Source organism: Zingiber officinale, chromosome 9A (assembly GCF_018446385.1).
Source record: "Zingiber officinale cultivar Zhangliang chromosome 9A, Zo_v1.1, whole genome shotgun sequence".
In the NCBI taxonomy this organism is placed as follows: domain Eukaryota; kingdom Viridiplantae; phylum Streptophyta; class Magnoliopsida; order Zingiberales; family Zingiberaceae; genus Zingiber; species Zingiber officinale.
This window is the reverse complement of record NC_056002.1, coordinates 48,565,440-48,591,402: the sequence shown is the minus strand read 5'-3', so window position 1 is coordinate 48,591,402 and position 25,963 is coordinate 48,565,440. Positions and strand designations below refer to the sequence as shown.

General features: G+C 41.4%; 1 protein-coding gene across 1 annotated transcript; it reads right to left on the bottom strand.

Annotated features, from left to right (window-relative positions):
• Positions 1 to 335: 335 nt before the first annotated feature.
• Positions 336 to 19,049, bottom strand: LOC122020127 (probable magnesium transporter NIPA4). The gene is made up of 9 exons (XM_042577890.1): positions 18,528 to 19,049; positions 16,930 to 16,986; positions 16,189 to 16,279; positions 15,950 to 16,110; positions 15,657 to 15,784; positions 15,431 to 15,568; positions 4,284 to 4,376; positions 878 to 983; positions 336 to 791 (listed from the first exon to the last, which is right to left on the bottom strand). Exons 1-9 carry the CDS (start codon positions 18,700 to 18,702, stop codon positions 697 to 699), a joined length of 1,044 nt encoding a protein of 347 aa, XP_042433824.1. The 5' UTR covers positions 18,703 to 19,049; the 3' UTR covers positions 336 to 696.
• Positions 19,050 to 25,963: the final 6,914 nt, after the last annotated feature.

Here is a 25,963-nt window from a genome sequence, read left to right as displayed (position 1 = left end):
GTTGAGACATACCTCAACACGATTCTTTAATATGGTCACTTTCTTCTCCCACATGACCATATTTAGCTGTTTTCCTTCGCCCATTTGTAAATTAGAGTGATCAGTATGCTCTGATAATAAATGGTGAGTCTGACTTCACACAATTTGATGAATCTACTAACCGTGAACTTGAATCCATGTCTGGCCAAGTAGAATTCTTGACTTTATGCCCATCTAAAACTAATTTAACAATTATAACAAAAGATGATTATGCTCAAACACCCCCTCACAATCCATCCTCAAGTTCTGTGAAAGAAAATAAATCATAAAATAAACTTATAACCAACCAAGCTACGAGATGAGAAGAATTTTTTACCGAAAACATGCACAAAACTGATTTAACAATGTACATAGCAATAGTGGTAATATGTAATGAATTGGACCAGCAATGAACCAAATTATCCTACTGAAACTCCAATATTTCAGCATCCCACAACTAATTCTCTTGAAATCGAAATTTAAATTACATATATAACAAGATGTGATTCCGCAAATGTATTTACGAATTCTATGCGGTGTTCAAACTGAGCCTATATTTTAATAGCCTAAAAACTCTACAGTGCTCTGTATTGAAAGAATGCAGCATTCTCTTGGTAATAATTGATTATGGAGCAAGGGAACTTTTTGTTTAGAGTGGAAGAGGGGGACTACAAGATCTCATGGTAACCGAAACGAGTCTGTAGACCTGAGAGGAGTGCCTTCAGGGGGATAGCCATCTTCGTCAGCATGTTTTGGTAACCGTCCAGGATAACCTGCCAGAGAAGGGAACGGCTAGTGAACATGAGGAACATAGAAAACCTTATCGAATCCAAGCACATTCAATCAGAGATGGACGAACCATCTGCCATGTCCTTGGTTCTGTGGAGAAGAAATGTCCCAGAAAGAATTGTGACGAAGCCACACATCTCAGTGGCAATCTGTGTGGGATGTTGTCGGTCCCAGTCCTGTCAGAAAATTGATACTTGAACACATAAACCCAAATCATCTCTACCATTTACACTTATAAAGAGAGATTTTATCCAGTATATTGATTAAAGCTAGAAAGAAAGTTTTTAAATGATTTTATGCCTTTCCCTATGGACAACCACAAATTGTCAGACAAACCTCAGCGACGATGTGCCTCCCTCTTCATCATTCTATATATTTTGGTGCAAATGTTTCTTTTTATAAAGTAAATAAATGTCCTAATTAAAGCTAAGTCTACTGTGCCACAGTACAACTGTATTTAATAAAAATGTATAGCTGTTCCACTCATCATTGATCTAATCCACCGTTTCCCTTGGCACCTTAGAGAAAGTTTAGAAGAGTCTTGAAGGACTTGTGCATCTGAACCAACTACTATAGTGCCAAACTTATACAGGTTAACCATACAAAGACTTCTCCCTACAGAATAACTGATGTAAGCACTTACAGTAATCTACAGTGCACACAATGAACTATAACTCTATAAGAGAGCCGCCATTAAAGAATAGAAAGAAATAAAACACACACACACACAACCATCTCAGGTTCAAGAATCGAGGATCATTATCCACAAACAATCATCGCCAGATAGGTTAGGCTTCTTAAAGTTGTATTTTCAACCTATAAACCATTTAAATATCTCTGAATATGTTCATCTCTATCTGTTTTCTCTCAATTTATTATCTATTAGATGTATACCTAATTACTCTAGAATATCATTTTTTTTTTCCAATACTCTTTCTTGTAACTCAACACATCTATTTTTGCATTTTCATTATTGCCACTTAACTTTTTATATGTGATACAACTTTAAGCCCAAAGCATGGTGAGATAAACTTTCCCTTAAAGCTAATCAGATCTCTGCGATCAAATAAAATTTCAAAAGCTCCTACCTTGAATAACAGCTCCAAGATATATAAACCTATCTTTGTTCCATGGATTTTTTTTGTTATTTTTGAAACTATAACTATAATTCACCTTCAATATTAAGCTTTCTTCTAAAACTTTGTAATTCAACCTTTGAACTTGAACCAATTATGCTATGATTAATCAACGTAATAGTGTCTACACGACATACACCAAGGAAACATATCTTTTTGATCAATTCATCTGCAAATATACCTATCTTAATGCACCCCATATACATTATAAAATCCTTAGCTACCTTTTGGATAACCAGGCCAATTAGTAATTCTCTAATCAAAGACAATAATTATTGGTGCAATCATGCCCCAAGTAATCAAGTCTAACCAAATTTGTTTTAATATGGTTGAAAATCGGTTTAAGTTTGGTTTATGTTACTCTAACGTGTTGTGGAGGTAATAAAAGCTTAACAAGGAACTGTGGGGTGAAAAGATCCAAGTAGATCAAGCTGAGATATTTGACAAATGAAGAAGTCTAAATGGATTAAAATTGACTAGGTAATTAGAAAATGGAGTACAAGTAGGTCAAAGTGGGCAAGATATTTGGTAGAGAAAAAAGTTCAAGAGAAGCTTAGCTAACGGGAAAGTTCAAAAAGTACTTGGCGGACTGAAAAATCTAACAAATGTTGGCAATGCTCAAATGTCAAGGTTGACCAAGAGCGAGCAAGTGTCGTCGAGGTAGACATTATGGTGAGGCTTCAAAGCAGATTAAGAAGACCTAGAGGCGAGGACTCATAAGAAGTTGAAGTAGACATAAAGGCAAGGCCTTCTAGCAAGTTGAAGTAGATCCGAACAGTAAAATCTCAAGGAAGAATGATTGTGAAGCATATAGCTCATGGTTCGACATGTGTTGAGGTAGATGCACTTGGTTTGATGGCTCAAAGACCTAGATCGAGAAGGAATTGAAGGAAGCTTGGACATTCTTAATGACTAGAGGTTTCTCAAGGACTTGAGAACAAGAAGCATCATCAACATCAAAACTTGAAGGCACGTGAGATAAGAGATTCCGAATGAATGTAATTTTAGATTTTTTGATAGATTTTCTTTTTTTTTAGGTGTGTATTCGACCAAGGAACAAGTGTCCTAGATCAAAGTCCACTAGCAAAGATCTATCTCGAATTAAGTCCAAATTCCCAAGCAAATTCTATCAACTAAAGGGTTGTTTTAGTCGCCTTAACAATTTAGTCAACTCAAAGTTAACTGTAGTCGTTCTACTTGCAATACAAAAAACATTTTAGCTTGAGTCGACTGAATGACTTGTGAGTCTAAGTTGGTTGGTTAGTTGATTGGGATGAGTTGAGTCAACCAAAAAGGTTTTGAATTGACTCAAGAACTATTCTTCACAAGATAAGGTTCATAACAACAAGATTTGAGTCAACTAAAATAGATAAAATCAACTGAAGATATGTCAACAACGAAATGATCACGAACTTATTCTGGTGAGTCAAGTAGAAAGCTATCAAGTCAATTGACGACAACATCATCAAACAAAAAAATCACAACGTTGAGATAAGTAGGCTTCTAAGAATTTGAATCAACTAAATGTGTTGAGATACTAAAGACAGTCATTGTAGGAAAAGGTGATGAGTTTATTTGTTTGAATCGAATGAAGCAAATTCAAGTAGAATGATGCAAATTTGGATGAGTACATTAGTCATCAGTGGATAAGCTTCGAGATCAACATTGATGCTGACTAGAAGATTTGAATCAATACAATTAGTGGAACCAGACGACCTTGAAGCAATATACTTATATGCTCCAATTGTTCGTCTTTTAGTTATATTTTCATGCTCTGAGGTGCATTCAACAACATGGAAAGAGTGTTAGCTCTTGAAAGGTTCATTTTCATTTCTACATTTACAGTGCTTTAATTCTTATTATTTGTAAAAGAGAAAAGTAAGATATTTCTATACAAGATTTCTCCACCTCCTAGGAGTCATTTTTCATTTTAAATGATTTCCAAAAAGTGTAAGTCAATCCTTCGAACCATGATATATTCTCTACTTTAAAATTTTTTATTCTTTTGCTATTTGTATTTATTAGTTCTGCTATGCACTAACAGATATTGAAAATTTTTAAGTGGTTTGCACCTATTTACTCCCTCTCCACCTATTACCCCCTCTAATTGACAATTGATCCTAGCAATAACAATATGACAATTAACATGTCAAACAACATAAATATGACAACAAGCATTACAAATCATTTAGGAGTATTGTAACACGGACATTATAATGCCAGACCAAATAGTTAAAAGTGTACATATCACAGCTTATGAGCAAGGCAACAGCTAGATTTAATGATAAAGATCGTGAGAAGAAAATTAAGGACAAGATATAACAACATAGAGGCAGTTACCTTGAACATAATCACACTGGCCAAAATGGTTAATGATGTAAACATCACATAGTATATGGGAGATACAACTGCTGTGTTAAATGTATCAAGAGCCTGAACATAATAAAAACAAAGCACAAAAATATTAGTGATTTACAGAGTCATAAATCCATGCAAACTTGGCATGATAATCTTCTACATTTATCATAAAAATAAATAGCATTTTTATTTTTAATACTTTCCATCATCATGCTAATAAACTGCTACATCAGCTTAAATTTCAATATTCAGTTACTATCTATGTAGAAACAGTTTCCTTCTCTCAAGATGCATAGTGAAGAATAACCATTATAGAAAACCTGAGAAAGGAATAGAATATCATTCAACAACGCCAACAATAAGAACCAAGTCATTATTCCACTAAGTGAAGTTGACTATATGAATACTTGTACATCATTGGATTAGATCCCCTACTATATCCTCATCTATATTTAAATGAATTGAATAGAAGATCATTTGATATAAAAACAAAACAAAACATTAAAAAGATGCTTATTTAATAATGTGACAATTATACAGAAGTATTGAGTTAATTATGAGATGGCATTTGAGACAAAGAATTCAAATTCTAGAGAACCAAGTCAGTGACTTTATATGAGACTATGGCATACATGTCATGGAGAGTAAATTATGGAGGGAATATTTAGGTCAGACTTTAGTCCATTGTCTAAATAACAATGTTAGTCACTTAGTCTAGCTGTCTATAATTTTCCTTTTCATTTGGTTTCAAGAAAGTTGTTTGGTAGGCAAAATGAGCTAGCAAGGTTAAATTTAGCATAAGAAAATAAAGAGAACCTAAGAAAATGGTAGTGAGAGAGAGAGAGAGAGAGATGGGTGGATTATATAAGAAGATTTATAATGGAATTGTTCTCTGTTCCAATGGGTTATATAAATATATCAGATGTACAACTAGCTTTATTAGGTTAATAGTTGTCAGTTCTCTATACTCTATACTCATTTGCAACATCAGATTGTCTAAACGAACAGCCTCAAAGCTTAGCCTAGAACAATGGTACTCAAAAAATTACACCATACAAAACTTGGATGAACACTCAAGCTGAACAAGGCTCAGGAAAAAATGTATACAGTAAGAGAAATAACTAAAAAAAAAAAATTCAAGCAAGCTAATGTGAAAATGAAGTTTTTTGGGATAGGTGATTGCAAAACTGATTCAGCTGAAGACATGGAATCTTGATTGCAAAATTGATTCAGCTGAAGACATGGAATCCTTAAACTCCTAGTTATAGCATTGTAGCTCCATGAATTCCTACTTATATCAGTTGTCCTTGTCAATATCAACTGCTTAAATATTTGAGACTTGCATAATCAATTCAACTAATCTTAAACCACTCATCACCAAATGGCCATCTTATTGGCAAACAAAATTGAGCAAACACTATAACATACCGACATAATGACTACAGAAATGCATCCCTAAAAAGAGTGACTAAATAACGAATTATTCAAATCAAGGTAGGGAACCTCAGCTAAATCCCAGATTGGCTGAGTTTGATCAGAATCAGCATTAACCAATCTGATTCTAAGCAATTTCTCAGACACTGCACTGAGAAATGTTGAGTAATCAACATGTAAATTCATCAAATTTCTTGCTGGAGTGGCCAAAATACATTGAAAGTTGAAAGTTAGAAGAAATTCTTTGAATTGATCAAAATTGATTAATTTGGCCAATCATGCCAAAAATTGATAGGTGAGGATGTGTTCTGCTTTCTGGTGGAAGAAAAGGCAGAAAATAAATCTAGATAAGAAAAAAAACCTGATTTGTGGGCAAGAAGTGTTCAGAAAGACTTCACATTTGTGAGGAGGATTAGCATTGAGGGTACATTGCAAGCAGAATGCAACAAAGGTGTGGAGATGTATGGCCATGCACGAGAAGAGACAAATAGGCTGAAACTTACTTGTATGAGATAGTTTGTAGTCATTGAGGAGCGCCTAGACTCCTAGTCTTGATTTAGGAACTAAGAGGCGTGCAAAAGAAATCTTGAACAGAAGGGGAAGGGGATAGATAACGATCATGAGAGGTAGGTAAGTTTATTAATCAAAACTAATTATTATAAATTTAATTGATATTAATAAAATGATTGATCAAATATCATTATTAGTTAAGGGTTTATATTAGTAATTAACTCAATTTAATCAATAGATTTACAATAAAATAATTAAATTTAATTACATAAAGTAGAATCCATATATTTTAATTAATTTACTTGTGTAATTTAATTTTATTTTTAAAATAAATCAATTTAATTTGGTTAAACATATTTTACTTTAAATTGATTAGATCATGGATTAAATCAGATTTTAGATTTAAATTAAATTAAATCAAACTTAAATTAATTTGATAATTGTAACTTATATACTTACTGATCCGATGGTAAGGTAGGGTCCGACCGGCAAGAGGTCAAAGTGGTCCACATTAGGCAGGCGTCCGATCAGGCGAATTACATCCGTGGTCAGCAGGAAGGGTAGACAGTCTGACACTTCGACAGCTCGGTCAGACACCGAGCTTCCAACACTCATGAAGCTCGACCAGGACAGGGAGGCACGAAGGCCGAGCGGCCATCCCGCTCGATCAAACAGTGGATGCAACCTCGACCTAGTAGATAGGGCTCCCTTGCCTGATGGGGGGAGCCAACCAGCAAAGCACTAGCCGAGCGGACGCCCGGCCCGGCTGTTGCATCACCGGACAGCAGACTGGTCGAATGGATCTCTCGCTCGGGACGCTCAACACGACTGTTGCATCACCCAGACGACGAACTGGCCGAGCGGCTCTCCCGCTCGGCCCAATAACAGACAAAGGAGCAGTCGACAGGTGACATGGTCGACGACGTAGTCAGATAGAGGATCGTACGGTGGAAGCTTCCACTGTCACGTCAGGGATATGCTCGAGCTGTTAAGGTATGGCGTCAGGCACGCTTTTCTGACACGACCTTTCCCGTTATGCTTTGGGAAGCGTGAGCACCTCTTGGGAGCTCTATATAAGAAACCTCAAAGCTTCATCGGAGGTATGGTTTTTTCATCACTGTAGCTATAGTTACGCTGCTCCTTTCTTCTCTACTTCATTTATTTGCCGTCGGTAGCTGACTTGAGCATCGGAGGGTTATCGCCGGGGAACCCCTCCTCGGCTCGGCACTAAAGACTTTGTGGTTGCAGCCTTAGCTCATTGGAGGTCCGCATCACCTTCAGTCAACATCCAGTCAACGTGAGCGTCATCTTCCCAGCGCCCATCTACTCACACTCGGATATGATCAAATTTGACGTCGTCTGTGGGAAATCACCTGAATCCGAGCTGAGGAGATGGAAGAAGATGGACGTCTCCACACCGTGACGCTCACTCCAGAGTAGCTCGATGCGCTCATTCAAGTGCGAGCGACAAAGATAGCCGAATAGCAGCAACAGAAAGCACTAGCCGATCGGCTAGCGCAACAAGCGACGTCGGCCTCGGGCGGCCGAGCGGCACACGAGGATCGGCCGGAGCAACTCTCCATATGGGGACAGAATAAAATGCCAATCGAGACTCCAGGAGAGGTTCCACCAGCGCCCATTCCGTTTTCACTGGGCATTATTTCAAGCGCCCTCAGAGATTGCGCAGGCCAACCAAGACAGAGGTTCCTCTTCAGACGAGGCTCCTATATGGGACACAAGAAAGGGCAAAGCGCCCCAAGCTGATTCGTCGCTCGAGCAGATCAACCGACAATTCTCCAAGGCCTTTCTGCAAGATCCGCTGCCGAGGCATTACGCTCCCTTGGCGATCGGGAGTATAACGGGTCGACCAACCCGTACGACCACCTCGGTAAATTTGATAACGCCGCTACTCTTCATCAATACACAGATGGAGTCAAGTGTCGAGTGTTCCTCACCACTCTCTCTGGCTCGACGCAACAGTGGTTTCGGAGGCTGCCGGACAGGTCAATCAGAAGCTTTAAAGATTTCCGAACGACTTTCCTTAACACTTCGCGAGCAGCAGACATTACTAGAAAACAAGCGTCAGCCTGTTCTCCATGCAGCAGGGCCAAAGGGAGACCCTCCGAGCCTACATTCAGCGCTTCAACCACATAGCAATGGATATCCCCTCAGTCTCGTCCGAGACCATGATGAACGCGTTCACGTAAGGGCTCGTGGACGGGGACTTCTTCCGATCGCTCGTCAGAAAACCGCCCCGCGATTACGACCACATGTTGAAAAAGGTCAATGAGTACATAAACGTGGAGGAAGCCCAAGCGGCTAGAAGGAAAGAGGCTCCATCCGAACGATCGGCGCCAACCGAACGGCGTCCGCCGTGCAGCCATCAGCCGCCAAGAGGACCGCGAGCTGAAGGAGCACGGCCGCACCAGGAAGCCAGGCCACACGTCGTCCAGCATGTTGCCGCCGAACAACCGAGACCCAAGAGGAAGGTATGGACCCCTTTGTTCTGCTCGTTCCATTAGTCTGCTACTCACAACACCCGCGACTGTCGCGGATTCAACCCGATCGCCCAACCGGCGCCTAGGAGTTACCGTCGTCGATCCCCCTCTCCTGACTGGCGACACGAGTATCATCGTTCCAATCAGCGAGAGGGAGCAAGGCGATCCCCAAGACAGCCACATCGGAGGAGCGCAGAACCGGTGAGAGCTGGGCAAGAGCAAGACAGGTCGTCCGCTTGGGAGGAGGAGAATAGGAGCAATGATGCTCGAGGGGAGATCAACATCATAGCTGGCGAGCTGACCGGAGGAGATTCCAACCGAGCTAGGAAGTCACATGCTCGGCGGTTAGAAATCCATGCAATGGGCTGCAGTCAGGAGCAGGCCAGCGGACCCGAGATCAGCTTCATCCCCCGTGATCTCGAGGGAGTTGAAGTGTCGCATGATGATGCACTCATTATTCGAGCGATAATCGCTAATTACACTATTCACCATATATTCGTTAACACAGACAACTCGGTCAACATCGTTTTCAAGAAGGCGTTCGACCAGTTCCAAATTGACCGAGGCGAACTGATGCCAACGACGACCCCTCTATACGGGTTCACCGGCAATGAAATCTTGCCGATTGGCCAGATCAAGATGGCCATCTCGCTTTGGGAGGAACCGCTTCGGAGGGCAAGGACCACCAACTTCATCGTAGTAGACGCCCGCCCCCTCAGCCTACAATGTCATTTTGGGCCGACCAACCCTCAATGAATTCTGAGCGGTCGTTTCAACCTTCTGCCAAAAGATTAAGTTCCCGGTAGAAGATTGAGTTAGAGAAGTAAAAGGGGATTAGCTGGCTGCTCGGAGATGCTATATCGAGATGGTCAAGACCAAGACCAAGACCGCTCGGAAGACACCCCGGATGGAGGTAAACACCATAACTGAGAAGCCCCCTACTTTAATTTATGAAGAAAAGGAGGAAGTACAGATACATCCGAGCCGAGCAGAGACGACGACTTTTGTAGCATCCGACTTGGAGGTCGAACAGAAGGCCGAGCTGATCAGATGCCTTCAGCAGAATCATGATGTCTTTGCGTAGTCAATGCATGAGCTGCCCGGCATTTCCCCAAGCGTTACGTAGTATGAGCTTCACGTCCGACCAGACGCTCGGTCGGTGAAGCAGAGGAAGAGAGACTTCAGCGCTAAACAGAATCTGATCATCCGAGCAGAGATTGAGAAGCTGTTGGAGGTCGGCCATATACGCGAGGTTCAGTTTCCGAACTGGCTAGCCAATATGGTGTTGGTCTCCAAACCGGGCAACAAATGGAGGGTCTGCATCGACTTCCGAGATCTTAACAAGGCATGCCCGAAGGACTTCTATCCCTTGCCCAGGATCGATCAAATGGTAGACTCCACGGTCGGGTGCGAGCTGATATGCATGCTGGACGCATATCAAGGATATCATCAAGTGCCGCTCACCCGTGAAGACCAAGAGAAAGTCAGCTTCATCACCATCGACGGTACGTACTGCTACAACGTAATGTCGTTCGACTTGAAGAATGCAGGAGCCACCTACCAGAGGCTGATGAACAAAGTCTTTCGGCGGCAGATCGGTCACAACATGGAGGTATATATCGACGACATATTAATTAAATCCCTCCAAGCTACCGACCTCTGCGCCGATATCAGGGAGACCAGCTAGACCCTCCGGACGTACGAAATAAAGTTAAATCCTCATAAGTGTCTGTTCGGCGCTAAAAGTGGGTGCTTCCTGGGATATATCGTCACCGAGCGGGGCATTGAGGCGAACCCTAGTAAGGTAAAAGCACTCCAAGATATGTCACCACCAAAAAACTTGAAGGAAGCACAACGTCCTACCGGTCGGATAACAGCATTGTCATGGTTCATCGCCAAGTTGTCGGACCGAAGCCTTCCTTTCTACAAAATTCTGCGCCGAGCAACCAAGTTTCAGTGGGACGAGGAGTGTGATCGGGCCTTCGAGGAACTCAAAGTATATTTGAACTCACTACCTATACTAGCTAAGTCTACTGCCGATGAACCACTCCAGATTTATTTGTCTTCAACCGAGCACGTTGTCGGCTTGGCGTTGGTTCGGCAGAACGACGAAGAACAGCCAGTGTACTTCTTGAGTCATATATTAAATGATGATGAATCTCGCTACACCGGTCTTGAGAAACTAGCATTTGCATTGGTACTCGCCGCTCGAAGGCTTCGTACTTATTTCCTCCCGCACACTATCGTGGTGATGACCAACAACCCTATGGGAAAAGTCCTGCTTAACCCAGAGGCATTCGGCCGGCTGATCAAATGGACAACGGAGCTCAGCGAGTTCGATATCCAATATCAGCCCCGAACGACCATCAAAGTGCAGTCCTTAGCAGATTTCATCAAGGAGGTACAGAATCCCGAGCCCAACGCAGTATGAAAAGTATACGTGGATGGGTCCTCCACCCGACAAGGTAGTGGGATCGGCATACTGCTTATCTCCCCACAAGAAGAGCGGGTGCAGTTGTCCGTTCGACTAGAGTACCGGGCAACTAACAACGAAACCGAGTACGAGGCTCTTATAGCCGGTTTACAAGCCGCTCGGCACGTCGGCGCTAGCAGGATTCTTATACATTCTGATTCTCAATTAGCCGCTCAACAGCGGGTGGGAGCATTCGAGATCAGTAATACGCGACTCAAGTTGTACGTCGAAGCCTTCGAAAAGCTGAAGGCAAACTTTCAAGAAGTAACCATCCAGAAGATTCCCCGAGCGGAGAACCAAGCAGTGGACGAGCTGCCTAAATTGGCGAGCTCACTCTCGCCGATCGTCATTACTCAGTCGGTTGAGCAAGTATCCCTAGTGGCGCATGTCGATCGGATGGAGAGGTTCACTTTCCCTAGCGATTGGAGAACGGTCATAATAGAGTTTCTACGATCAGGAGCTATGCCGTCCAATCGGGAGAAAGCCCGCTTATTGAGAAGAAGAGTCAGTCGTTTCACCCTAGTCAGGGACCAGCTCTACAAGAAGGCCTTCTCTAGGCCATTGCTTAAATACGTCGGATCAGAGGATACCGATTATATACTACGAGAGGTGCATCAAGGCTCCTGTGGGGGACATCCGGGCGGTCGTTCGCTAGCAAGGAAGATTCTGTTGGCCGGGTACTTCTGGCCGACTCTATAGGAGGATGCCGCTCGGACAGTAGCTAACTGCTTGTCCTGCCAGAAGTACAGCCATATCTCCCACCGGCCAGTGGGGCATGGATATTGTGGGACCCTTCCCCATGACGACCGGTCAGTGAAAGTTCTTGCTCGTCGCGGTAGACTACTTCTCCAAATGGGTTGAGGCCGAGCCGTTAGCAAAAATAACCGAGCAGGTGGTCCAAAAGTTCATCTGGCAGCATATCATCTGTCGGTTCGGCATTCCACGTCGACTCGTCTCAGACAATGGTAGACAGTTCGTCGGACGGAAGCTCAGAGAATGGTGCGAGGAATATGGCATCTAGCAAATCTTCACCTCCGTAGCATACCCTCAAAGCAACGGGCAGGCTGAAGTCGCCAATCAGGAGATCTTGCGAGTTCTGCGAGTTCGGCTCGACCACATCGGAGGGAGCTGGGTGGACGAGCTCCCTGGCGTGCTATGGGTAATCCGCACGACCCCTAAGGAAGGAACAGGTGTAACCCCGTTCCACCTTGTATATGACGGTGAAGCGATCGTCCCGGTCAAGGTTGGAATCGAGTCCAATCGAATACAGCACTACGGCGAAGACAACGGCGAGCGAAGGCTTCTGGAGCTGGACTTCGTGGATGAGACGCGCGACAAAGCAAACCGATGTGAGATTGAAACAGAAAAGTACCCAGCTCGGACTGTTTGGGGTAGTAAAAGCAGTCAGTGGAATGTTGTGCACTCGGAACAACACTACCACGCCGCACAGCAGGCGAAAGGAGTTAGGGACGAGCTGGGCGAGCGGGACACGGAAGTAGTTGCAGACCTCGGTTATGAAGGGATGGATGGGAAACCGAAGACCGACCACGAATTGGTCTCGGAAGAAGCAAACTGTGTCGATCGACGGGTCATTGGACCGATCGAACGAGGAGGCTAAAACTATTTCATAGTCGGACGGGATGTCAAAAGCATTAATCAGACCCGCAGCGTCACCCGCGTCGAACCGAGTCTCCATAGTAGCGTACCAGAGACCAGGAGTGGGGTCGAACGACTGCGAGGAGCTTGCCATTGCCGTGAAACGAAAAGGCAGAAGGTTCAAGAGGAAAGATGGTCGGAAAACACCAAGCTAAAAAATACGACAGCAGGAAAGCAGCAATGGAGATGGAAAGGGAAAGCTTACGAGAGGGAGAGGACCACCGCAGGGAGCAAGGAATCGCCGCAGCAAAGGAGTCGAGGATCGCCGGAGCACTGGACACAAAAGAGCCGCCGGAGCAAAATCGTCGGAGGTCACGAAGAAAACGCAGAGGTAGAAATGGCGACGCTGAGGCTTTATAAAAATGGGCGCAGCCGACCAGAGCTGTCCAATCTAGGGCACGGGAATCAGAGAGTACATCCGGCCATTGAATTCGAACCGCCAAATGTCACATCAACAACTGTCACCTCGGACGTGCGGCGACTACGCCGGCAACACGTGGCGTTCTCCCACAGGGCAGCATTTAATGGGCGTGGGCGCATGCTCAGCCTTAATGAGGGTGATTTGCGCGTATTCCGAGAAGATTTGGGCGGCGTCAGCATTGACCGCCCGGCTCGCACCCCTCCAGGAGCGATGAGGAAAAAATCCAAGTATAAAAGCTCAAAGCGCCGATCGGCAGAGAAAGATCAGACCCATTGGCTGATCAGCCAATTGGTCACCAGACTACTTGTCCAGTCAGTCGGACTTGCAGCCTCCTTCGACTAGACTTGAGGGGGAGGCACGTGATCCGGTGGTAAAGTAGGGTCCGGCCGGTAGGAGGTCAAAGTGGTCAACATTAGGTGGGCGTCCGATCAAGCGAATTACCTCAGTGGTCACCAGGAAAGGTAGACGGTCCGACACTTCGACAGCTCGGTCAGACACTGAGCTTCCAATGCTCATGAAGCTCAACCAGGACAGGGAGGCACGAAGGCCGAGCGGCCATCCCGCTCGGTCAAACAGTGGATGCAGCCTCGACCTAGTAGATAGGGATCCCTCGCCCGATGGGGGGAGCCAACCAGCAGAGCACTAGCCGAGCAAACGCTCGACCCGACTGTTGCATCACTCGGACGGCGGACTGGCCGAGCGGTTCTCTCGCTCAGGATGCTCAGCCCGGCTGTTGCATCACCCGGACGGCGGGTTGGCCGAGCGGCTCTCCCGCTCGGCCCAATAACAGACAAAGGAGCAGTTGGCAATATCTTCCTAGAGATCTGTGTCATCGATAGGTGGCATGGTCAGCGACGTTGTCAAATAGAGGATCGTACGGTGGAAGCTTCCACTGTCACGTCAGGGATATGCTCGGGCTGTTAAGGTATGGCGTCAGGCACGCTTTTCTGACACGACCTTTCCAGGTATGTTTTGGGAAGTGTGCACGCTTAGGGAAGCGTGTGCGCGCCTCCTGGGAGCTCTATATAAGAAGCCCCAAAGCTTCATCGAAGGTATGATTTTTTCATCACTCTAGCTACAGTTACGCTGCTCCTTTCTTCTCTACTTCATTTGTTTGTCGTCGGTAGCTGACTTTAGAGTCGGAAGGCCATCGCCGGGAACCCCTCCTCGGATCGGCACTAACGACTTTGTGGTTGCAAACTTAGCTCGTTGGAGGTCCACATCACCTTCAGTCGACATCCAGTCAACGTGAGCGACATCTTCCTAGCGTCCGTCTACTCACACTCGGACAGGATCACTGATTAAACTGAATAAGATTTTAACTTAATTAATCTAATTACAAGTAAAGAAATTTAAATTGGATTTTCAATCTAATATAGTTAACAAAAAAAATAATGGAATTAAATAAAATAAAGTAACCAGAAGTTAAATTGATTTAATAAAAATTATATTAATAAAACAAATTTTAATTTAATTAATCAGATTTAAAATCATAGATTAATTTAATTAAATTATGTCAAATCAAATATAGATTAATTTGATTAAACTATTCAAATCTTTATTTAACTAATCTAACTACAATTAGATTACTTTAAATCAGATTTTAAATCTAATATTATTAATTAAAATGAATTATAGTAAATAAAATTGAGTTAATAAGAAAGAAATTAATTAAAATATTTTGTTCTTTCCATTTTGATTTTCTAATTTTGTTTTAAAAAAAAAATACTGATTCCAAAAGCACCCCACCTATCTGATATAGCCAATATATAAAATTTTAGAACTTTCAATACCATTACACAAACTATGATTCAAATCATATACTAGAACAATGCATACTGAACAAGAAGTATGTCAAAATAGATCATTTTGTGCTAAATTATGTGTCTTGAATTGTGTAAAGTCCACATGAAAATGTACAGAATTACAGAATCGTTTTTGCATACCAGCTTCAGATTAGAAAATTATGGCCAAAAATAAAATCAGAAAATTCTCTTACCTATTTACCACGAATACCAAATAGTTGGAACAAACACATTATAACAATACAGACATAGGAAAACATATATTTCTAGCATGATGGAATTAAATCAATAATAATGATATATGCAAACAAGAGGGATGAGAACTCACAAACCTTGTTCAGATAGCTAATCTGGGTAATGACACAAGAAACTACTATGATTGCAAATAGCCAAGTTTGGGGATAAATCAATTGATTCATTCCAGAAAATGTTAACTTTAGAGCAATTCCAAGAGCTTTTACACCCATAACCTGTCAACAAAGAAAGAATACAATATAGGTTCTCTTTTGTAGACTACTCTAAGGTGTCAACCAAAATAGCAAAAGATATGTCTCATACCGAGAGAGATCCCACAAGGGAGCAAACACCAATGTACACCATTATATGTGTTTGCCCATATTGAGGGACAAAATGGAATACAAGTATCAGGGCTGCTACAAGCACAGTTATTGCATAGAACAAAAAAGCTGTAGAAACATAAACACTGGGTTAGCATTTCTTTTCTAAGGATCATTCTCGATAATAATTATAAACTGCAGTTCACATGTAATATGAGATTGCAACAATTAAATACACATGGCATGCCTCATTTGTTTGACATAAGTAAAAAATAGAGAGAGAAAAGTAGACACCTGGCTCAGTTGCCAGATTCCATACTTCTGCAACTGATTCAATTTCCCGCTCTTGGGGAGCATGGAGCACAATTGTTGTTGATCCCACAACACAAAGAGCACAGCCAAGAATGCCAAATATATGCAATCTTTCCCGTAAAATGATATGTGCAAGTACAGCACTGTAATCACAAATTTGTTAATAATTATTGTACTGTGCAAATAAAAAAATTGAATACATCCGGTGATTAAGGTCATGCCTGATGATTATGCTCAGAGCACCTAGAGGAGTCACCAAAATGGCTGGAGCAAATGCATATGCTGCAAAATTAGCAACTTCCCCTACGACCACTGTTATTACAAAAGGAAATTTTAGTTCTCATTCCACTCCACGTAGAAGAAAATAAATTCAAATGATTAATGCATAAGTTTATTTGATTTACCATATCATACTGAATCATACAATTCCATAAGAGCACATTGAATGTTAGCAATTAAAATTGCAGCCCCATCTCAGGGGGGAAAAAAAAATCTTGCCCAAGCAGATCAAAGAGAAATGGCTATCCTTGTGGGACATGTGAGATTTAGATACCCATTGAAGTAGACAGAACTAGCTAAGGTTGTAAAGGGAGCTCAATGCACAAATTACTGGTTAATGCCAATTAAAATTGATTAGAACTTGTAAAATATAAATAACTGCAATACACCATCAAATACTACTTGAAACAAGAAGTACCAGCATCTGGTACCTTGCTAAACAAGATGAGTTCAGAATGAAAAACAAGAACACCTTCAAACCTGAACAATTGTATTCATGCAGTAAAAGGGTTTACTAATTTTTAATGGGCACCATAATATTTGAGATATAAAATAGAAACAAAAAAACAAACTTCTATCCATATAAATAACCCAAATGCAACAAAATAAGGACAGAAAAAACAACAAACATGACGACCTGAATAGATTTTCAAATTTTAAAGTACAAAAAGTTCAGTACTCACTTGCTATCATGCCTACCCACCAAAGTGGCTCATACAAGTAAGAATACCCACCTACGCCTGTAGTTCAGTTAAAAAACATTAGGCGCAATTCAGAAAGAATAAATAAATTTTAAATGATGGAACAAAAAAAAAGATCAACAGGAGGGAGCGCTGCAACTAGTTATTTTGAGTAAGATTTGGAAAAGAGCAAAGCATTCAGAAACATTATAAATGCTAGAGGCATTTTTGACAAGGCTACAATCAGAAGACTAATACAACCCAAGTTCCAGTATTTTTTATCAGTATTGTTCAAATTAAGGGAGAAAAGAGTACACATTTCTCATAGCTTTGAGTGAAATACGTCCCCATCTAGATAGGAAATGACAAGTAACTATTGAGTAATATTTATTTTCTAGTTTATCATCTTTTCATTCAGCATGATACAATAATAGTAACAGAAGCACTATCAACTTCCATCCAGGTAAATAATCTCAGAATGTTAGTTTCAAATCCCCAATATTGAACAAGTTCCACAATCTATTCTTGCAAAAACTTTTCTCCATCAGCCAATACTTACATTTATGCCATTCAAAAAAGGTCCTTCAAATATAGTATTCTGTTGTATGCCAATCTCACAATGTGTAATGTGTAGCGAATTAGCAATCTTGCACAGTGCAAAGCTAAATCTGTTCAATGTTTAAGCAAACTAAAACTTCTTTTATCAAAGATATTCTTCAATTTCCTTTTACATGAAACATTGCTCTACATAAGTACAATAAACATAGATGTGACAAATATTAGAGTACTCTTTTTTTTTTGGGTGTGTGTGTGTGTGGTGGGAGGAGAGCACCAAAGTGAGGCAAACATTGTTTCAAAGATGAAAGCATTTGTAACTATGTACTACTTGTAACAATTACGGCTCACACTTGGATGACCTCTTTAGTGATCATGAAGAATTCAGTAGAGGGTTAATTATTCTCATGAATTTAAGCTACAAATACTGAAAATATTTTGAGACTCTATAATCAAAGACTAAATAGTTGCATCTGTTAGGTACGCCTAAAATTCTCCTACAATAAATAAAATAACAACGATGAGCTGTGTGTCCCCACCAATTGTGGTTGACTACATGAACCATATCCTGGCATCCTCCTACAACAACTAGAACAGCAACGATGAGCTGTGTGTCCCAATCAATTGGGGTCAATTACATAAATCTTATTCTACCACCCATGCTTCGAACACAATTAAAATGATTTCTTGACTACAGCACTGAAACTTGAAATCGAGTTTAAGAGCCATAGCAACTGCTATTTAACTGAGAAATGAAGAAAATTATGCTACCCAATATCCACAAGATTAATCACTCGTGAAGATTTACTACTGATCAGATCTAGCTTCGTACTGACTATCAGATCCCATCATGCCTAGTTAAACATTGATTTCCATTCGTATAGAAACAAAGACAAAGGGAAAAGCAAATAGCCAAACTTCAAACTACACTACTGTTTAACCAATACTTAGTGGAAATTAGTAGGCTAACAACTCGAGAACCAAATATAAGAAATAATTAAAAAAAAAAAAAGACGACAAAAATAAAAAAGAAGAAGCTTCTTCACCTGCTCTAACTCCGGAAGCGCCAGCCTTCTTGAGCCCCTTCTTCTTGACGATAAAACTGGCGCCGATGAAGAAGCTGGATGACAAAGCGAGGACCAGACCCTTGATGTTATCCGAGGACATGCCGGTGTACGACTCGACCCAATTCTGGTCCGACGCCGCGGTGGCGGCCGCCATCCCGAACCCAAATAAGAACCCTAGCTGCTAGCTCGCCGTTCCCACACTATCCCCGCATTCACCTCGACCAGTATGGGAGATCGGCCACGTCGGCAGCTCAGCTCATCGAGAGGCGGACGGGGCCCCGCCGACAGATCCGAGCACGGAGGCGGCGGCGGCGGCAGATCGGGAGGGGGAGGCGGGTATTCCAAGGTCGGACCCGGTGGCGATCTGGTGGCAGTGGCTGAGAGCTGGCGGCCAGACAGAGGAGGATGATTCCAAAGAGTGAATCGTAGGAGGAGATGGCAGAAAAGAAAGAAGAGACAGCGGTGGCGTCAAGTTCGAGAGGAAAAATGGTCGTCAAAAAATAGTAAAAAGTGATAACAAGGAACAGAATGTCAATAAAAGCGTGTCGGTTATATTTACAAGGGCAAGCTTGTGGGGTTTGCGTTGGCTTGGGTTTAACCCTCTGTTTTTTTAGATCTTAATTAAATCTTTTCAATCATCACTAGTAAATAATAATTATAATAATAATAATATTATTATTATTATTATTATTAAAAATATAAAATAAATTTATTGTTATGAACAATATAAAATGTGGTCTACCACAAATTCCACGATTCTTTTCAACTATGCACGTCATCCCAACACTTCCCCATCAGATGGTTATCACGTCTACATATGTTAAGTAGGGTGCCTTCTGTTTTGAATGTCTCGTAGTGATTTTTTTATAGGCATTGGTATAAGATAAAATGTAACTTGCTCCACTTAAACTAAAGTTATATTCCTTGCATACAACACAAACTCTAAACGTGTCTCACTCACGCACGCATTGGTGTAGATCATCCATTTAGTATTGTTGTCATAGACAAGTTTAGAATCAATATTCAATGGGTAGGAAATCTATATAGATTATCTCTATCCCTTTCATGTGCTATTATTGATAGATAAAATTTTCATAATTTATCTATTTATATTTAGCCGGGGCGATAATATTGGACTGTCTAGGATGAATATTATCACATTTTATTATAGATTATGTAAGACAATATTAACATAGTGGTTTAGATATATAACATGCGTCTCTTTCATAATAACCGACTTATCCACCCTTTGTAACAGACAATGGGTAGGCCTTTAAACCTCTAGAGTAGGCACCTTCTAACTACAATGGGATTTTCATATGCTTGACCCTATGGATTTCTCTTTACAAATCATAATTCTCAACTTTATATGAAGGATAGATATGAAAGCTTAGGAAAGAGGAAAAGAGATAGATTACTAAGAACTTGACAAGTTAAAATCATCCAATTTATTGTCTAGGCTCTTGATTTCCTTCAGAAACTCGATCAACATAAATACAACAAAATGATAGAATAAATAATGGGTTAATAACTCTCAAAAGCTTATATATACATGATTCTTTTAATCGACCGTGTCTGTTGTATTAATTAGCATGTTAAAGACTTAAAGTGTAGTGGATTTTTTTTAACAATGCTAACCTGACTATTTAATATTTTTAAGAGAAAAAGAATGGAGAATTATCTAAATGTGTGAACTGACACTACAAAAATACCGTCACTTAGGGATAAATTTTGTAACAAATTTTAGAAAAAAATTTGTTGGAAATTGGATTTGGGATGAAAATTGTGACAAAAAAAATTCGTTGCAAATATGCCGTCGCAAAAATTTGCGACGAAAAATTATAATTTTGTTGGAAATTTTGTAACAAAATCAATATTCGTTGTAAAATTCGTTGAAAATTTTGTAACAAAATCAAAATTCGTTCCAAATTTCGTTGGAAATTTTGCAACGAAAATAAATATTTGTTTGAAATGACAGTAGAAAAAATCTCCAACGAACACCAAATTTATCGTAAATTAGCAACGAAAAAACGTATTCATTGTAAACAGATTTACGACGAATAATTATTTGATGAAAAAATTATAAAATATAATATTATCAACAAAAATATAAATTTGTTGACAATTTTCAACAAAATTCGTTGACTATTTAATATTTTTAAAAGAAAAAGAATGTTTAATATTTTTAAAAGAAAAAGAATGGGCAATTATCTAAATGTGTGAACTGATGCAAGCTAGAGTCATCTGATGAATAATGTCAGTTAACTAAAGACACTTATTATGAGAAAAAGTCAATAATAATCCAATTGAGTTGATTAATGACATTTAAATCGATTGATGAGGATTGGGTTGATGGGATAAAAAATAATTATTATGGATAAGATCTTAAAATTGTTGTTTCGGTCGACGACTGATATGGAAGTGCTTTCAACGATTTTAAAGAGAAGTTTCTTCTCAAAGTATTTATTTTTTATATTATATTTCTCTTTTTACTTCGTTTTCTATCTTATCTATTTGAAAAAGAAAAAAACTTTTTGCCAATGTCATTGATGTTTCTCACTCTTGAATTTACCTTGCTAATTTTTGGCTCTCTCGGATTTACTCTTGATGTTACCCATGCTCACCTTCACCTTGTCTTTGAATCCACCTTATTCTAAGCCTCTAAGTCATAGAACTAATGTCTCGCTTATCTTATCCCTGGAGATCTTGTCCTCGGGACTATGATATTATGATAATATATTTAGATGGTCATCCAGATACCCGTAATTTGATCCCCTAACTAAGACGTATTTATAGTAATTTTTCATCAAAATAGGACGCACAACCAAAGGATGCTGGACTCTTGGGTTGTCCGCCTCGGCCACTTCCCGATTTATCCAGATGATCTATAGGAAAATTTCATAGGACCAGATTAATCATCCTAGAACTAATTAATAAGGCTAACTAGATTTATCATATAATATCTCACTTATCTTTGTAAGAACAACTTAACACTTCTCTAAGTCATGAGCAATCTAGCTAGCTTCATGGCAACCTACTAAGCTCTTGATCAACCTTAACCTCATGAGAAACTAGCCAAAATATCTTGGTCTTCTCTATCATCTCTCAAGCATGTGGATTTCTTCAACTTTCTAAGACCATTTTGACTTGTTCTATCATCTGTTGATCCCGGTACAACCGATAAGAGGGGGATGAGTTACCTACAAAATAAAATTTAACTCTTTCTCAATATTTGAGTTGATTAGATTAGCACAATTAAATTAAGTAAAAATAATTAATATAAAAAATAATAACTTAAAAGAGTAGGTAAAAGACCAGAGTTTTACTTAGTTACAACCTAGGTGATTGTTAATCCAAGACATTGAATTGCTCACTAAAGAACTCTTTCGTTGAAGGCAGAGAAGCCTTTTACACATGTTAACAACTCAAAAATGACTAGAAAAGTTAATACTCAAGTTGTTGTATATTTCCTATCTCCAGGGGTCTTTTTATAGCCTTTAGAAAATTCTATCCGAATCTTGAAGGCACCTTCAATTGGGTTCAAGTCGCCTTCAGCTAGCCAAGTTTTATCGTCGAAGAAAAAATTTTATCTTCGGCCAACGATCATCCGAAGGCGCCTTCAACAAGCTGGAAGATGCCTTCGACACTATTCATAGAAGGCATATTCCAAGCCATTTAAGGTACCTTCCATGAGGTAGGTCAGCCCCTTAGCTAATCTTCTTTCTCCTCAAGCTTCTCGTCCCTCGAAGGTGTCATGCACTCCTTTTTGCTCCATCGGTATACTCTTCAGCAGCTTCTCGTCTCTCAGATGCACCGAGCCCGTCGACTCATTTTCCATGTCATCCTTCTCGTCCGCCGCATCTTCTGCTCGACTTCTTGCGTTCCTAAATCCCTGCACACTTAGATGCAAGGCATCAAATAGCACAGAGCTTAACTTGACTTAGTTGAACACATCAAAACTGTTGGTGTGGGAAGCATCCGACGATCGAACTCAAGTTCTGATAATGGCAAAGGGATTCAAAGTTAAATTTAATTGTTATCTAATGTGTATGATTGAGTGTTTCATGAAAGTCCTAGCTGCGGTTAGGCAAGTGGAAAACCCTAGGGGGTGGTAACCCTATGTCATAGGGGGTGATAACCCTATGTGGAAAGTCTTGGCGGGTCGAAGCTTCGGCCAAAAATCCTAGGGGGCGGTAACCCTAGGTTGAAATCCTGATGTCGCGAACCGGGTAGAAGTTTGGAAGGGTCGTGGACTGGACGTCCAGCATGAAGACCAGAAGAATCGGAGGCTGAGCAAAAGTTCAGTCGATCTGGAGGATCGTATTGGCAACAGGTAACTCTCCTGAGAGGAGTAGGTGAGGACGCGTTCCCCGGAAGAGGGAACAGTAGGCGTCGGTTCGACCTAGGGTTTCCGGTCAGAAATCCGAAGTCAGAACCGGATAGTCCGGCGACTGTCAAATATTTGTAATTATGTATTTATATGTGTACTAACTTTGTCTTGCAGGGTATGTGTGTATTTTGTAGACTAACACATTTTGCAGGGACAAAAGAGTACACTTGGCCTCGGATGAACAGTGTCTGAGGCGCCTCCATGGAGCTTGGAGGCGCCTCGAGTGCAAGCCAGAAGGAGTCTGTGAAGCAGACTTGGAGGCACCTCAGACAGAGCTAGAGGCGCCTTAGACCAAGGCTTGGAGGCGCCTTCGACGGGCATGGAGGCGCCTCCAAGTGGATCAGAGAAGAATTATTCAGCATCGATCCACGCATCTAACTCGGGGTATTGGAGGCGCCTTGGATGGTGTTGGAGGCACCTCCAGCACTGTATAAAAGAGGAGTTCGAGCAGCTCCTTCTTTAACAAGTTCAAACGCGATCTTTTATCAACGTGCTGCTCCAAAAGACGCCCTGAAGTGTTGTTGCAAGTCCCCGACGACCCGAAGCTCCGAGATTCTGATTATTATCGTCGATATAAATTTTTATTATTACACCTATTGTAATACGTATTTGTAAACATTTTGCGCGATATAGTTGTTGCCCACAGTAAGCGATCAACGATCGCAAGCCTTAGAGTAGGAGTCGCCTTAGGCTCCGAACCAAGTAACTTCTTGGGTCGTTCTGTGTGATTGTTCTTCTATTCTTTTATTTCCGCTGCTTAAACTCTCGAACGATTTTCGAATACAAAATGAGTGAAAGCCACGAGCGCTATTCACCCCCCCCCTCTAGCGCATCTCAATCTAATAATTGATATTAGAGCGGGGTCGCTTAGATTTGGTGCAACCACCAATCAAGCAAATTTTTCGTGGTGTTTTTAAATTTTCGGAGTCGATCGGAATTAGAATAATTGCTATATTATGATCTAATTTTTTTATTCGAATCGATTTTTGCTCGAAGTTAGTGCAACACCACTTGAGTTCGTTCTTTTTCTATTTTATACCGCACTGCTAATCCAGGATCAAGTCCTGGGACATTTTTTTATTTTTTCTTCGTGCTAGATTTTAATGGCTTTCCAAGAAGGTCCTAGCACTGCTCGATCCCCGCTCTTCTCCGGAGATGATTTCGGATATTAGAACAACCGGATGAAATACTACCTCAAGACGCAAGTCGAGATGTGGATTATTATCCAGACCGGTCTCGAGCTTCCACGCGACGGCACCGGAGAACTGGTTTCCTGCATCAACTGGGACACTAGCATCATGAAAAAGGTGGAAGCTGATGCCAAAGCGACTTGCATGCTACAATGCGGTTTGACAAAAGAAGAACTGAACAGAGTTGGACCATTCTCAAGTGCGAAAGAGCTGTGGAACAAACTAATCGAGCTACACGAGGGCACCTCCGATGCTAAAGTAAGTAAGCGCGATTTAATTTTAAATAAATTATACAATATTAAAATGCAGGAAGGTGACACGACCAGCCAACTCCATGCGTGCATCCAGGACCTCCTAAATGGCCTTCACGCAATCGACCAAAGAATAGAAAATTACGACATAATAAGGTACGCGCTTAGCGCTTTTTCGAGGAACACCTTGTGGGCATCCATGGTTGATGCTTACAAGGTTTCTAAGGACCTTTTTTCAAGATGAACTTTTTTCTAAATTAGAATTGCATGAGCAGACTAATGCACGCCTGGTCGAGAAAGGTGTTGCTTTGGTTGCAGGTGTTGGAGCAATCTTGGTGCCCTAAGTTTTGATATTTGGGCAAAGGTTTAAGTTAGGTTTATTATTGTATTTGATATGCATTGTGAGTGTGCAGGATATAGGTACAACAAGGAAAGTCCAAGGGTGAGTCTTGGCGGTGTAAGTCCAAGCATGTAGTCTTGGCAACTAAGTCCAAGTGTGATCTTGGAAAATGAGGAAAGTCTAAGGATGAGTCTTGGCGGTGTAAGTCCAAGCATGTAGTCTTGGCAACGTAAGTCCAAGTGTAACTTGGCAATGGATGAAGTCCCGGAGGCGCGACCTCTTGGCAAAGGAAGACCCGACAACAATGACAAGGCCGATGGAAGCTTTAGAAGGCAAGACGTGAAGGATGGGGAGGCATCCGAGGGATGCAAGGCTGATGGAGGAGGCTAGAAGGCTAGATCTAGGTTGGTCGGGCGAGAACGAGTGCTGAGTGAATGTACTCGAGGTAAAATCCTAGAATTAGGGTTTACTGTAGCAGTACTGTAGCATTACTGTAGCAGTCGACTGGTGACTGTAGCAGTCGACTGGTGCACTTTAGAGAGCCGTTGAGAGAGCCGTTGGGCTGACACCAGTCGACTGGTGCAAGGACCAGTCGACTGGTAACGGGCAAATCAGCTTACTGTTTTGTTCCAAGCTCTATAAGAAGGAGCTTGGGATGGCCGACCAATGTGACGAAATTAGACTTGGTTAAAGCCTAATTAGTAGTCACCAAACGTGCTCAAGGTTCTCTTGTGTCCAAGTGTTCTTGGTTGGTGTTGTGGTGAGGTTTCTCCACCCACAAGGAGGTTGAGCTAGCCGGAGTTTGCCGGGGACTAATCCACCGACGGATTGAGGGATTGTCCACCTTACGGACACACCGTGGAGTAGGAGCAAGTTATCTCCGAACCACGTAAACGCCTTGTGTTAGGGTTTGTGTTTGGTTTGTTGTCTTCTTCCTTATTGTTTTTAGGTTAACTTTCGTATTTGTTAGTTTGTTTTTGTATTCCGTTGTGCACTAACATTATAGGAAGTAAAGCTTTGGGTGAGACGCTATTCACCCCCCCTCTAGCGGACGTCAAGGTCCCAACAAGTGGTATCAGAGCAAGGTGAGCTCTTGTTGGACTAATCGCCAAGAGAGCGGCTAGAGGAAGAAGATGGAGTCGGAGGGACCTCTCGGATGGGACATCCGAATCCCACCTCCATACGAGCGCGAGGACTTCGACTATTGGAGGAAGCGCATGGAGATGTGGTTCCAAATGAATTGG

Bases quoted from the DNA above. Each gene is read 5' to 3' on its own strand.
- LOC122020127 (XM_042577890.1), bottom strand. From the start codon at position 18,702: ATGGCGGCCGCCACCGCGGCGTCGGACCAGAATTGGGTCGAGTCGTAC. The intron at 16,987-18,527 runs GTGAAGAAGCTT...ACTGAACTACAG, and splicing joins CGCTTCCGGAGTTAGAGCAG to GCGTAGGTGGGTATTCTTAC. The intron at 984-4,283 runs GTAACTGCCTCT...ATTTTCTGACAG, and splicing joins CCAGTGTGATTATGTTCAAG to GACTGGGACCGACAACATCC.